This window comes from Amblyomma maculatum, chromosome 4 (assembly GCF_055883805.1).
Source record: "Amblyomma maculatum isolate TAMU_Amacu chromosome 4, ASM5588380v1, whole genome shotgun sequence".
Lineage (NCBI taxonomy): Eukaryota > Metazoa > Arthropoda > Arachnida > Ixodida > Ixodidae > Amblyomma > Amblyomma maculatum.
The window spans coordinates 100,115,681-100,131,083 of record NC_139347.1 but is presented as its reverse complement, the minus strand read 5'-3'; the positions used below and the strand labels follow the sequence as shown (position 1 = coordinate 100,131,083).

The 15,403-nt window shown below is 43.6% G+C and overlaps 1 protein-coding gene across 1 annotated transcript in view; it reads right to left on the bottom strand.

Moving 5' to 3' along the window:
* Oseg4 (intraflagellar transport protein Oseg4) overlaps positions 1–15,403 on the bottom strand; it is a 58,478-nt gene that overhangs the window by 15,255 nt on the left and 27,820 nt on the right. Inside the window, exons 23-31 of the mRNA XM_084602297.1 lie at positions 14,948–15,033; positions 14,115–14,261; positions 13,422–13,554; positions 11,209–11,271; positions 10,603–10,815; positions 7,880–8,023; positions 4,827–4,959; positions 3,130–3,216; positions 151–280 (exon numbers count right to left, since the gene is read on the bottom strand). Coding sequence (XP_084458423.1) covers positions 151–280; positions 3,130–3,216; positions 4,827–4,959; positions 7,880–8,023; positions 10,603–10,815; positions 11,209–11,271; positions 13,422–13,554; positions 14,115–14,261; positions 14,948–15,033 — 1,136 coding nt within the window. The remainder of the gene's footprint in view (positions 1–150; positions 281–3,129; positions 3,217–4,826; positions 4,960–7,879; positions 8,024–10,602; positions 10,816–11,208; positions 11,272–13,421; positions 13,555–14,114; positions 14,262–14,947; positions 15,034–15,403) is intronic.

Below are 15,403 nucleotides of genomic sequence, written 5' to 3'. Positions count from 1 at the left end.
ACCCGCAAATTATTTCCACGCCACAGCAACCGCAAAACTAAGAAAACTTCACGGCTACAGAGCATCATTTTTGCTTGGTTTCAGATCATTATTTTGCATCTTACGAGCCCAGAGGCATGAGGTAAGGAAAGACACTGAAGATAGACTTACTTGATAAATATATCCACTGCGAGCTGCTGGAATGCCTGCCTTTCCTCTGAACTAAGGGAAGTCAGGGACTCGAGCTTTGCAAAAGCCTTGGAGCATGTTCCAAAGGAGCGATTAGCACAGCTGGTCAGTGCTGTGAAATCAATGCCCAAGGTCAGAACTCTCCGATCTTAGGCACCCCCCGTTACTAACTACTGCACAGCTTTTAGTGTGCATCGCTTGCAAGGCTTCCACTGACAACTGCACTGCCCAAGAGAGCAGACATTAATGCTTCAACTTTCTTCCATAGTGAACAGGCTTCTCATTTCAATGACTGCTACACAGCTGCTACTACTTCCCACACTAAAAAGCAAACAAGTGTGTTGTTACCACTGATCAAAACCATTCCCCCGTACTGAGCTCTCCACTAGTCAAGCTGATTCCACAATAAGTGTTTAAAAGGCAATTCCAGACACAACAAATATCCCTTATATTGAACTGCCAAATAATTACCTTGAAAATCCAAACCAAAAGTATGGCGGTACTGAACGCGCTCATCAAACTCTCGGAAACGAAACATCTTATATTTAGGAATGGCGTGCCGTGCTCCATCAAGTGACAGCTCTCCGAATGGCACTTACCACAATCACTTTTCAATCATGGTCAGGAGTGGCTTTGGGCAACTACTAGTCACACTAGCCACGTGACAGTGCCGAAAAACTGCCCCTGACATAGAAATGTGGCATCTCATCAACGATAGCCTTTAGTCTGACAGTTCCATTTTCCACATGACACTGCTGCCATATGGGAAGCCATCGTTCAGTACAAGCACTTGCCAAGCAGCGACGCTAACCTAGCTGACTGAAGGGTACCAGCAGCTTCTCCATATGCTTGCTTCGCTTGTCTTGTTACAAAAACAAACTGTGCCTTAATCTGAATGCAAGACTACTGGGCTTCCAGTGCACCCCTAACACCTCATGGTTACACTGCATCTTAATTTACTGCAAGTGTTTTATATATCAAGTTATCGATATATCAAACTATGTCCCGACTCCCTTTGAGTTTAATGATATCAAGACAGCTGTATTTCTTGGCATGTTTTGCTCTAGCCAAGCATTCTGCTTAAAGTGTTGTTAAGATGGTCTGGCATATCGCTGTACACAAGTCAGCTGAGCTGTCCATCACCCGTAAGGCATTGCTATTGGCGGCATAACGACATGACGCTGCTCTTTTTTGGCCACACGAAACAGCAATCCATTAGCAGCGCTCAAAGAACCCTACGAGGCGGCGAGCCCAAGGCATCGTCTCTGTCTCGAAAATTGAGTTATTTGATCAGTAAGCGGTAAGAAAGCTTCTGCCTGCTCAGAAATTGACGTGTAAATAATGAAAATAGAAATATGTCGATGTTATGGTCTTTCAGTTCTGATTGAAGGGGAAAATTATCAGCGTGTGTGCCGCTGCTACATAGGCACGCCAACAGAATCGGCGGAGAGGATGGCCCCCAGAACATGTGCTGCCCCTAGCGGCTGCCCTCTCTTCTGGTCACATTAAGCGGCCGCTCTCTCGCCGCAACGCAGTCGCACCGTCGGAGCACCTCTCTTTCTTCCGCCGTGCATGTCCCATTCCCATTAGGCCGTGGGAGCACGTGATGGGTTGCAGGGGTGCTTGATGTCGTTGCTGAAATTTCACAGTGCCAGTTTCATGGCAGCTACTGCCAGGTCGTGGCGGCACCGCACAAAACTTGTGATAATTTTCAAGGGTGGCTTAGTGTCTCCAGCCATTATTTAAGATTTTAAGATATCTGCAATTTCCTCAGAAAATACTTCCAGGACAATATAAATGCACGATACCAGTGGAAAGTGGCTCAGCTCGGGAAAAAATTGAGTGAACCGATACTTTAGGATGTATGCTTTCGAGTTAATTAATCTTTACTCTCTTGCTCTCAGTTTTGCTTGGCGTTTCTTCTAAAATTTCTTGCATTGCCTCCACGAATGGGAGTAGGCAAAGTAAAGTGGAATGAAAAAGTTTCAGGTGTACACGATATCATTTGCGACACTGAAAGACAGAAACTTCGATACAATAGACTTCGCGATATAATTAGGTTCTTTTTCAGAAAGTGCTACTTCATTATACCGAGTTCAATGCGTATATATAGACACACGCATGGCATACACACATGCGTGCACATACACAGATATAAAAAGAACGATTTCTTGTACAACAACTGTACTGCCAAGCTGGACCACATTCAAGAATCCTCTAGCCCATAAATCTGCACTTGTCTTGAAAACCTGCTTGCTGTCGTGCTAATACACTTTACAAAAGATTATTTGGTATAATGAAAGACACTTTGATGTTTAAAGAGTAATTAAAACAGCATCTGAAATTGTTGTACTATAGTACTTAACCTGCGAGAGCCTGTAGAAAACCTCTAATAACTTTCACTCAAACTACAGTCATTATGCTAAATGTGATCAACTGCAGTGATGTGCAAATGCTTCCTGCTACAAGATTTTGGTTCAGAACCTATTGCCATGTTACAGTAAAATTTCATACTAAATATGGAAAAGCCAGAGCTACAAATGCAATCATATATCATGCACCACTTTTTTTGGTAGGCTGTCTACACAACCTAGATGTTCAATGCCTTGTACCTAGTTAATATTTCAAAATAACTCAAATTTCCTGTCTACAACCCATTTAGGCAAAAATAAATAGAAATAAGAAGTAAAATCTCATATGGCGAGCAGTAGAGTAAAAAGCCAACAACATCTATGTGTCCCATCGCATTTTATCGAATGAGCTATGGCAACAGATCCCAGCCACGCAACCGTGTTTTCGTCAAATTCATTCATACTAGAAAAGTGGGCAAAATTTCTCTTTAAGAGTTAAATCTTACTGTGCTCTCACAGCCTCAGCTCCGACTACAGATGTTGGGGATTCAGAGAGCGTCCCAAACAGAAATACAAAATGAAACGCAAATTGAAGAAAAGACGGCCTTACCTAAAAGTGAATATATTTCTGATGGATCCAGAATGTCCTCATACTCCCTAAGGTTTAAAGCAGTCCTCATAGCAGCATCAACAAAACCTGTTTGAGAGACGCCAAAAAAGGAATTCAGTTCTAAGTGTACACAGAAAAGAAAAGGCAAGTGAATGCACACTGAAAACTTCGCTTTCATTCTGACAACCACGTTATAAAGAGGACATGCGTAGCATACTGCAGATTTGTACTCCAGTAGATAGAACTAGAGCTTATTAATTTTTTACCTCAGAAGCTTAAGCATCACAGACGCGCTGTTTAGTCCAAAATAAGCAATCAAAATTGAGACCTTCAAACTTGTCCCACTCAGTAGCAACCACGACGTGAAGCCATGAACCTATGACAGCCGCTGCAGAGTCTGCAATGAACGCTCATGTTTATGTGGACCTTGCCATGTTTTGTTTTATACATAAGGAAGTCTGTAAAGAGCAAAGGCTTACCATGATTTACAGGTAAGTGTCTTGTTTTTGAAGAGGATATGCATAAGCAGACCTTTAAACAAAATGCTCATGCCAAGCACAGCTCACAGCACCAGCCGCTGCTGGCCAGAAGAATCGCCTCAATGACTACAATAGCAATGTTGTTCCCTGTCCTAACCCATATATTTTTCACGATGGGTAGGAGGTGATGTTGTGGCTCGAGCGCAATAAACGCCGCTTCAAGCATGCAACTCGTTTGTCCCCTCTGGCCCGAACCCGCCGTGGTAGCGACTTATTACACCACGGGCTGGAGGTCACAACTCTGATTGTTAGGGCTGGCACGCTGGTGCTAGAAGACAACTTCCTCACCAAGCACTCGGAGTGTTGTTACAAGAATGACCCCTATAAGGCAAACTGCGCGATTATCACTACCTCTCAAGTCACTAAGCTTGCACGCTATGCTAGAGGAATGCAGAAGAAAAAGGAGATGACAAAAACTCCTGATGAAACCCACGGTCCACGGCTTACCAGCCCTAACAAGACAAGCAGCAGACAACATGGAATGCAGGAGAATTAGTTTATGTAAGTATGTTGTCAGCGGTTATGATAGTTTCCTGACCAGAAATCTGCTCACAAAAAAACTAAAACATTTATTTTAGTTGTATCTGCTACACCGACGGAGCTAAAATTTTGAGATTTTTCATAGATGGTACCTAAGAAAGGAAATGCATTAAACGGTTTATATTAAAGAAAAATTGGGTGTCGTGACCGTGGCTAATGATAAATAGGGTTGAGTGACTTCCTGGATGAGGCTCCAGTCGACAACAAAATCGCCATTCATAAGCCTATCTTTCTCATTCACATTCAATATTGATAAACCTATCCTCCCAAGTCACGCTACTACACTGAATGAAGGTAGCAGTGAATGAATTCAGTTTCTGTCATGAGTGCTCATAGAGTAAGAGACTAAGATCATTGCACACTTCGTTGTTCTTAAGTAAGCTCAAAATACTTGGCCATTCAGTCCTCTTTGGACAGATGGTACTAGCAGCCTCTCTTTTGTCAATCGCAAGCAGGAACGCAAAGCGTTCTTGTTTACTTTCATCCACTTAACCCATTCTTTCTTTTTGTATTCCTTCCAGCTTGCTGGGCTTTTAATGTTCATTTTCCTGGCAACTATTTACTCTTACCACACACATCAAGACAGCTGTGGAAGAAAGGGTTCTATAGACCACAAACCTTCATACAGCTGCCGCTGAGCCAGCAGGTAAAAGTGGTACGCCTCTGCACCCCGCCAGGGTTGGTCCAATGGCCTGAATGTCACACCACCCTTCGATTCGTCGGACATGAGAGCATTCAGTGCCAAGCTTGCCTGAGAGGGGCAAGAAAAGCTAGTTTACATCAATGCCTAACACCAAATTTCGGGTGTACAACCAACATTCATGGCTACTGGCCCCATTCACTCACTGCATAGAGTCACTACTGGTTGACGTCAAGCTCGACTGCATCCGGCTCTAATGACTGAAAATAATAAGAGCGAGTTGGCGGGCTAGTTGGTTTTGCGTATTTAAGGAACAGCGCAAGGGACGGGACACAGAAACACAAGAAAGCACAAATACAAGGAGCATTCAGGAACAGCGCAAGGGACAGGACACAGACACACAAGAAAGCACAAACACAAGGTGCTGAATGCGCCTTGTGTTTGTGCTTTCTTGTGTCTCTGTGTCCCATCCCTTGCGCTGTTCCTTAAATATAAAAATCTAATGACTGCCCTAAATATGGGTGACGTTCGTGGTACAGACAAAATTTAGAAACAAGTCAGCACCACCTTCCACACAGATACTTCCTCTTTTCCAATGTTATTGAAGCTGGCGGCTTTAAATACACGAACTTACTGATTATATGAAGGTGCAGAAGGTATTCACTAAAAGCAAACTGTGCAACAGCAGAAATACACTGAGAGCAATAAGGCAGTGACAGGAAGCGAATCTGGTTTCTGTGTCTGCCTACAAGTGAAGCATTCTCATCAATGATGCTTCGTGTCTAAGAAAAAACATGAGCTCAGGCCCAGAAACCAAGCAATCACTGCAAGCAAGTAAGACGTAGGAAGATCACAAAACTTAAAAGTTAGGTACAAAATTTAGGTTTCTATAATCTATCTATAAGTTTGTATTTTTGCCTGCGCTGTGTTGGTACATATATATTGCAGAGTATGGAGCGACCACGCCCACCCGCCACCTTCTTTGCTAGGGGGCGTGGTCGCTCTGCGCGCACTACTCTCTCGCCCTAAGCGACCATGAAGCACGCGTGTGCGGTTACGGGTTCAAGGGTTGCTCTGCCATCTGCGGCAGGTTTGCAGGTTTTTATATTTATTCTGTTGGCATGTCTGCTATGATGCGTCAATTTCAGGGATACGCGTCGCTGCCTCTCCAATAGGCTGACACATGACTCAATCGCTGCTTTTGCTCTCTTTCGCCGCGCCTTTGCCTGCGGCTAGCAGCAGTAAACGAGGTTGTTTTAGCCTCTTTACATCTCCCTCTGTCATCTTGGTTTCACAATGTGCCATTTCTCTCCGTTGTGTGGGCCACCAAAAGTGTGCCCTCCACGCGCAGTTACTTTCAGATGGCTGACCGCGCAGGACCTTCGACTGCGGACTGGAGCGATGGCTCTTCTGATTATGAATACGAGCCAAGCTCGGATTAAGACTCTCAAGAAGTATCGAGCAGTGTTTTTTTTTTTTCTCATATTATTCTCATTTATTACATTTATAGTCATGATGATGATGTTAATTAACAACACCTGCAGAACACTGATATGTGCATATTCTGTTGACTATCTTATTTGTATAGCAATCCTAATCAAAAATAAATTGCTACGCCTGTTCCCTGACATGCTTGTTTCGTGAAACCAAGTCGACACTGAAGGTGCGTCACGGCTAGAAACACCCCGAAAGGGTTAAATGAAGTTCTGTTTACGTGCTGCACTCATTTTGCACTCACATTCGATGCTGTCAAGCTAGATTTCATGTGAATATTTCAAGAAAACCTGCCCCTAAACACAGATGCATATATATATTAATGACCTGAGAATGCAAGGCGGTCGCCAGGGCCATCCAGCATGGGTTTAACTCGGACGCACAAAACGTTCGCCAGTGCGAGCTGTTATATAATGAACGACATGTTTCTCAATCAGCCCCGGAGATCTCATGCTAGATCCACAGGTAGGCCCACACTGCACGTTACTTTCAGTGACACGTACCCCACTGAACTCCCAAATTCCCCATCTTTATGACGGGACAGCAAATCTCATGCATGCATGTATGTGATTAAAAGCAAGTCGAGGCTCAGAAGTGGCCGTCGTGTCATCAGACTCCTCAGACAGTGGCGGCCACAGCACCTCGATCGTTACACGGCGTCACTTTTCATGCCAAGATGGCGCAGTGGGCATAGTCTCGCCTTACGATTAGTTTCTTTGGAGTAGGCTTTAACGCATATGTTACGAAGCACAATCATAAAAGTGGTCCGGGACACGCCATGCAGATCTTTCTTGTCAAAATTCAGTTCTGTCGTAAGTAACATAATAAAGCTGACGTTACACAAAATTTTTTTCCAGCGCAGCTCGCAGATGGCAGTGTTGCGCCTTTCAATAATTTCACCAAATGAAGCCACTCTTCCTAGCACAATATCTACTCGCTTTTATAACTGGGTACAAAACAGTGGCTCTGTTGCCGGCTCATCATACACCCTCAGGCTGAATTTGCACCAAAAGAAGGCGCAAGTCACCCGCATCATGTATGCAGTCCAGGGTTCAAGTACGCATTTAATGCGTCGATCTGACGTGCATAAGCGGGAGAATGCGCCATGTACCGGCTGCATCACCAGACAGCTTAAATGCTCCCCATAGGCGCTCCTCGGCAGTGACTGAGATTAAACACACAAGCTATTAACGTCACAAGCAATTCTTTGACAAATGAGCCCCAATGAGCCATGGTGGAGGTATCCTTTGAAGGACATGTGCAGAACATTAAGAGCCAGTAAGTCTGGCAGAATGGAAAGTTGGGCTAGTTGAAAGCGGAATAAGCGGATCAATAAAGCATGATGAATAAGAGGGCGCAAACGGAATCATTAGTAAGTCTGGCACACGTGCTACCTATGTCCATCATCTCTTTCCGGTTAAAATACCCAGGGGTATGCGAATATCCAAAATTTCGAATACAAATCTAATATGTTTGTTATTCGATTTGAAAAACTAATATTCGCAATAAACCCCACAAACCAAACTAAGCCAATCACCTCGCTAGTGGCCTTTGTGCCTCCTGTGCTCCTGGACATCTTGCGAGAGAGCATCCGGTGCTCCTCCACCAGGGTGGCAGCCAGCACGTATATCTTTTTCATGACCGATGGCGTGTGGTTCCCCTTCAACTCTTCAGCTGCCACCTTCAACAAACAATGAAGCAAGCATCCCCAAGCCACCACTCTCAGTAAACAGTAGCCACTTCAGAGAGGACGACACAGCCACACCACCTGTAATACGGGCGCCCAGCTATCACGACATCCTCGTAGCTTTCATTTCTCTCTTATATAGAGCAGCCACTTACCCTCAAGGTAGGACAAATGACCAACACTAGCTGTTTTGGAGAATATGATTAATAAAATGATGATGCCACGCATGACTGCCTTTTGCGGTTAACTACCCCTGATCACAGACATATAGCTGAAGTAGCAGCCTATAAATGACCAGATTGATATGAGGCTACTCTGCATCACAATCAGTGTTAGGTATTCTGGTTCGAATTCCGCTGCCCAGATTGTCCTTTGCCGGAAGATGGAGACAAGTACCCTTGAGACAGCAATTTTTTACAAGTGCCCCAAGAGTTAAACAGAGCATAAACAGAGCATGGGTCTCTGGAATAGCTGCCCAGCTGCATCTAAGCTGCTGATGAGACTGAGCACCAAAAGTATGGCCCCGGTTCTCCAGATGTACAATATGCACCCAAGCTGTCGGCATGCACATCCGCTGTTAGTGTGCGTGGCAAAAATATTTGTCCTTTTTCGTGCTCCGTTTAACTTCTGAGGAACCTGTACATATGTACCGCATTTGCTAAAGGTAACCAGGCAACAAGGCTTGTTTCTAAGTTGTGTAGTGAAGCACTAGTAGCTCTCCTTAAACTCTAAACTTATGTAAAGTAAGGACAGTGGGTTTTTGCCCTCAATTTTTGACACTGGGATCTTCAGAGAGTGCCATGAAGGATGGCTCAGAAGCAGAACTCGTTGCCTGTTTGCTTTTTGTAATAATGGCATGTATCTAGCTGCCTTGTGGATCCATAAGACCGGACGACAATGCAAAATCAAGGGAACTAGGCTAAAACAGCTAGCCCTACAATATCTTTTTAGCCTTAGTTTCTATTTTTATTTCACTTTCAAGTAAAACCTCGTTACAAGAGACACTCAAGGGACCCGAAAAAGTTGTCTCTTGTAAGCAAGGTCTCTTGTAACCAAAAATTCTAAAAGCACTGTGTTGATCAGTTTACTGCACATCAGTATATGAATGCATTTACAAGCATTAGCAGGAAATTGTTCAGAAAAGCTTAAAGTTATTCATACAAGTATGTACTTTTTTGAGTGCAAAGTGTATTCATTCCCAAATTCTGGAGGTAAAGCACTTCACTTTGCAAGCCTTCCTGCTGCTCTAATACCGTCGAAGTACTCCTACATGCTTGTCACCCTCAGATGCTGACACTTTTCCTCTGAAATGTCCTCGTAGTCATCCTCTATGGCACATGTGCCATTTACTTGCGCGAGAATCGCACAGTCTGTAAGTTCTTTGGGAGCACACAAGATCCACATCTAAAGATACGAATTCCTCAAAAGATTCTGGTATCTCAGCAGTCTCTTGGATGCTCGCCCAAGCTTCATCTTCAAGGAAGCTTCCCACAGTATCCATATATGGGCCCTTTTACATCATGCCACCACATTTAAAGCCTGCTTGTCTGAAACAGTTTTTCACAGCTTCACTTTTCAGGCCATTCCAGACACCCGAAATCACCTGAACGGCAAACTTCGCATGAATTACTATTGTACAGTCTTGCTGCCTGTCGAGCAATAGATGTTCTACCAACCTTGTTTCGTACAGCAACTTGACTGAGTGCATAATGCCTTTGTCTATTCGTTGAAGGTAGGGTGTGGAGATTGGAGGGAAAAACTAACAAACTTTGGTGACTTTGAGCACGAGAACTTTGGTGCTGCAAGAAGCATTGTCCACAAAGAGAAAGACATCAGGATTCTGAGCTTTCATCTTGTGATCAAATTTTAACAGCGAGAAGTTAAAAATGCTGGATGTCATTCATGCATTTTGATTTGCTTCATAGGTGACAGTAATGCGATGCCAATGGCTGAAACAACAGGGTCGTTTTGACTTTCCAATCATGAGGAAGCACCCCTCAGTTCCTGATATATAACACAAAAAGGATGCTGATATGGAATAGAATTTAGCTAAAGGAATCTGAAGTGCATCATGTACGAGTTGGTATGCTTCAGCTGCATTGCATGAGCACACCTGGGTTGTTTCTCTTCAAAATAGTGAAGAATTTACTCCAGGGACCTGAAAAGGTTGTCCTTAGTAACCGAGTGTCTCTTGTAACCATGTCTCTTGTAGGCAATGTTGTTAACATGGCAGACATGGGAAAACCAACCAAACCATTTTCAAATGTCTCTTATAACTGAGTGTCTCTTGTAACGAGATTTAACTGCAATATTTATTGCGTAAATACAAAGATTAACATTCTCTTCAGCAGCATTGCTATTGCCATCTGTGTCTATGGTTGACCTGGCTGACCTCACGAGACTTTTTTTCTGCTGCTCCTGTAGTCCCTGTTTTTTAAATCACCTCCCGTCTTCCATTTTATTTATTTATTCCTGAATAGACCTTACTGCACAATGATGATTGATGATTACACTGTTGTGCAGTTTCACGGTTCACTTCGAAGAATACGGACAAATAAAAAGCGTAAATGTACCCTGAACATCAGCTGGGCAGCGTCACGGAAGCGATTGGCTTTTCTGTACAGTTCAACAGCGCTCAGAATTTTCTGCTCGTCGAGGAGGCGCTTTGCGTACTGAGCAAGAAGCGTGTCGATTTCTCGAACATCGAACTCCTTGGCAAGTTCAATGGCTGTGTTCCACTCGTTAAGGGAAACACATATGTCAATGGCTTCTTTTATCTTGTTGCACTGCAAGAAAAAAAGAAGAGAGAGAGAGAAAAAGCAATGAAGTGACAGTCACAAAATTCTCAGATACCAGCTTAGTATCCGGATATTTGACCAACATCGTTCCTACTCTGAGTCGTCGACAAATTTGTTCTCACCGCACCATATCGTCTGCTAGCCACGTCGGTTAGTTCAGTCGATAGAGCAACTGCTCTGGCCAGGCAGTTGTCCTGGGTTTGAATCTCTGACCGGAATGAATAATTTTTCAGCATTAATGTTTCTGCGAAAGCTGTATGGCTTTCTCCTATAGCTGTATGGCGGTGCTTTGGTGGATACTAATAAGTATCTATTAGTACTCCCTTATCAGCTTAGCATCTGCATGAACCGATGGCAAAGAGAAACTGCATCTTATCATACCTTTTTGAATGACTCGACAGCCTGGTTGCACATGCCCACGGACCCAAACATGGAGCCAATGTCCTGCACAAATGAAAGATCAAGTGCTTCTCAAGTTCAAATTTCATGTGTTTGAAGCAATCGCTTGCCTTCTCCAAAATTGAACTTCATGCACATGATGTACAGTCTGCTGCAAACTTGGATGAAAGTGTCTCTTCATCAGTACAAGGATAACTTGTTACTGGGCTTTAAGCATGCCATAGATGCAAACGCACTTTAGATGGTGTACCTTAACCATTCAATACATAACATAACAGAAGCCACCGTTTTAGTACCGTAAATGCTATAAACTACTAGTACTAAAGCCCCCTTAATATGGATGATTCAAATTATGGATGACTTTTTTCTGAGGGCCAACCATTTTCAATGTGTTTATGCAGCGTTAATATCGCTGCCTTGACAATGGATGAAGAGAAAATGCACAGGCCTATGTATTTTTTACCGCTTTAATATGGCCAGTGCCGGCAAAAAGAGTTTCTCCTACAGCAACTAGATGTTTCATTCTCAGCATTTTGAGTGCAGGACCCTAGAGAACGCAATTAAAACAGCAACTTCCATTCATGTGCAATTGATCCAGAATATGCCATCATCGCATTGCCCTCTTCAGGTGTGCTAAGCAGTCTAGAAGTTCTGTAGCGTGCTACCATTCCTTTGTCTATCTATGCCTGAAGCCTAACCTTGAAACCATAGCCTCAAACCAAAAGCGAAATGAAATGCGACATGCTAACACACATACTTCACATTTGATTAATTTAACTAAACTGGCTGTAATTTCTTTCACATTTAGTTTTAGTATATTAGGAGGCCAACTTATGTGACTTATCTACCAATATGCAAGTAAATATAGCATATAGTCGGGCTTCGACATATTGAATCTGCATATTTCAAATTACTGGCTATAACAAGTGTGCAAGTTATTCCCTCGAAGCTGCTGATAAAAGGTGCAGGAAAGTCCCACAGCATGCTGAACTTCATTTCTGCCAGTCATTCAATACGCTGAGTAGCAACACCATGTCCCTGAAATGGGTGCACTTCCTAACCCTAACTACACTCTGATGATTTTTTGTGCCTGGAGACAAGCTAGGCACACCTGCTGGCAATGCCAGTGCTCCAAAAAAAAGTCATTGAGGTTATCACTGCGAGAAGTGCAACACTATAGCATGTCTGCCATGTGTCCTCCTGCTGCCATTATTCATACATTGAATAATCTATATACAGAATCATTTTGCAATTTCTTTGAGTTCAATATATGGGAACTAAACTGTACTGTTGGAAGCCTGTGAAGCTCTGATGAACTGGCACAGCGAGCAAACAGGACATGGATAGGATGGTAGCAGGACATGAGTAAGCTTTCTTATAATGCAATGCATGTATCGTTGCGCATCATTTATGCGCAAAAAGGTTCTGGGTACTCAAATACTTCTACGCTCTCCTGGCACTGCTTTGTGTTCCTACATTAAGCCTAACAATACTTCATTTAATGCCCACTGCTTCCTTTTTTTCTCTCTCCAGCAAATAGTCAGGGCTAAGGTTAGCGAGCTCATAAGTTATGACCTTTATTCTCAGGAGCCACTGAGTTTAGTAGGAGTCTGCACACCTCCTCCTCATTCTTCCTGCTTACAAGGCCCCCATTTCACTCCACAATGAATTGCATACAGTAAGACTACTGATCAAGGTTATTTGGTGAGGCTGGCAGAACAGCTGTGCAAACATCTGCACACTCACTGTAAGAAGCTGACCGAAAGCCATTTTGGTGAAGAAATTCATTCATGTCCAGGAAACCGACACACTACAAGAAGCTACTCTGCATGTACCTGCCCCGGGTTGCATGAAAAGATGCTGGTGAAACTCAATCTTGTTGTACTGCGTTTCGTAAACTGTACAACCATCACACACCTGCCCAGCCAGACCATCAGGTCCCCTCCTCTCCCCCCCGCTTTACCCACAGCTTTCACCGCCAGCTCAGTAAAACGACTCATTACACTACTCCCGAAGCAAACTTTTCACTCCAGCCTGCTCGACTCGACCAATGCCAATTCACCACGGTGAGCTGTAATTAACAGTGCTGTACTCTAAGCATTCGAAATTTACGTGCTAACGCAGTGAAAACCGAAATGACCAAGCAGTGATGCCGTATGGTGCAAAAATGTGCATGAGAAGCCAGGTCAACGTACGCTCAGCAGCGCCTGTCCCTCAGGCAGGCTTTTCATGAGGCTTTCCAGGCCGTGGTAATCTTCAATGGCAAAGTATGCTTCAGCCAGACGGCCATGATTGTGGCCCTGCTTATAATATGTGATGGCATTGTCCCTACGTGAACGCACAGATGCAAGAGCACTCTGCTGTGACTGCACACCAACGGTCACTACTACACGTTACATTGTACATGAATGATGACAACCCACATTATTGTTCCCTATTTGTGCCAACACATTTGAGCAGCAGTAATGGAGGTGCTAGGTCAAGTCCTCATAGTATTTGTTTTTCTCATGTAGCACACTTAAGATGTTAAAAGCAGTCCCAAGCACTGTAGAAATAGCCACTTGAGGTCGTGAAAATATCACGAACAATCGATGAATTGAGAGAACATAGGCAGGGCACCTAACCATGCATGGAAAGCGAATACTGACAAGGCTCACCAACAAAGATAAGCAAGGAATGTTTTTATAAATATAAATGTTAGGAGACATTGAGGCAACATTGGCACTGCTTCCACCGACAAAGAGCTGCGAGAAAACTAAAATGGAACAAAATCGGAACGAAATCACGTTACACAGGCCAAAGTAAAATGCAACAATCTGCACCCATCCCACATTGGCAGGTGGCAGGGAAATCAATTCATGGAATCCACAGGCTGCTGATCAGCTTACCACTTGCGCCGGTCTGCATAGTAGTCCCCAATGGCATTCCATGCTTCCTCAAGCTGCCTGTCGTCCGTGCCACTGTTGCCGCTCTTGAGGAGCTGGACCACGCGGAACCAGTCTCCCAGCATCTTGCGCAGAGATACTGCCAGATCCCTGGGCAGTTTCGGCGGTCGCCGTCGTGCTAACGCACCGCTCGCAACAGCAGCGGCCTCCCGCCACAAATCCAACATACAACTTTCACTCCATGCTCTCAGAATAGTTATACTTTTGGCTTGACTAGGCTGCTTCCTTGGATAAATAGAGTTTGCTTATGTACTTCGTCGTCAGAGTTTGGTCTCGCCAGGACTAGAAATGGTGCTAATGCGCACAGGCATCACAACAATGGAGGTGGGTGGGGTGGGTCAGAAGATTCGGCAGCAGTCTGCGTGACTGGGCGAAAGAAACAAAACAGCAAAGGCTTGCATGCCGTAACAAACTCACAAAATGAAACGGGTAGATATAGCACAAATGCGCACTCAAATAATAAAAGGAGAAATACAAAGGCCAACATAAAGCGAATAAAGCAATCCCCCCAAAAAAAGAAAAGCCAACTAAAACTAGCCAAATGAAAAGTATGCATGCTGAGAGGTGAAATACTAACAAAAACATAAATGAACCAAGTTTTAGGATGCCATATTCAACCGACGAGGATGTACCAGCCCTTCTTTAGACAATCTGTACACAAATAAGCCACTATAGAGAACCTTAGATTCATAAGGCTAGCAGTGGTGTGAGTATATTCCCCCAAATAAGCTTGAAGACTGTAAACATGGCCCACATAATACTGAATCGGTACCAACCTTCTGTCGATTTCCAAGTAGATTTTCTCAGCATCATCAAACTGCTTGAAGTAGGCTTTGACCTCTGCTTTCCTTATATCTTCGTTCTAAGGGACAAAAGGAAACCTCAAGTAAACAAATTTTTCATAATTGAAAATATTAATACATTCACTATAGGGCCCTTATCAAATTTTTGTACATATATCTGTATCGAATTATGTTTAAAGGTATATTTTGGCAACCGCAGTATATTGAAGAAGTAGAGCTTACGAGGAATCTGAATCAATTTACATCATGCCAATTGTGCATGTCAGCACAACGCTGCATGACAGCATCAACATTTTTATCTTTAACAGCGTCCTGCCCTAGATGTGGATATGGCACCATGCATGCATAAAACTATTATAAAAAGCTGCCGTTTGAGAAGATAAATCCTAATCATTACTACATGAATGTCAATAACTTTGCAAAATGCAC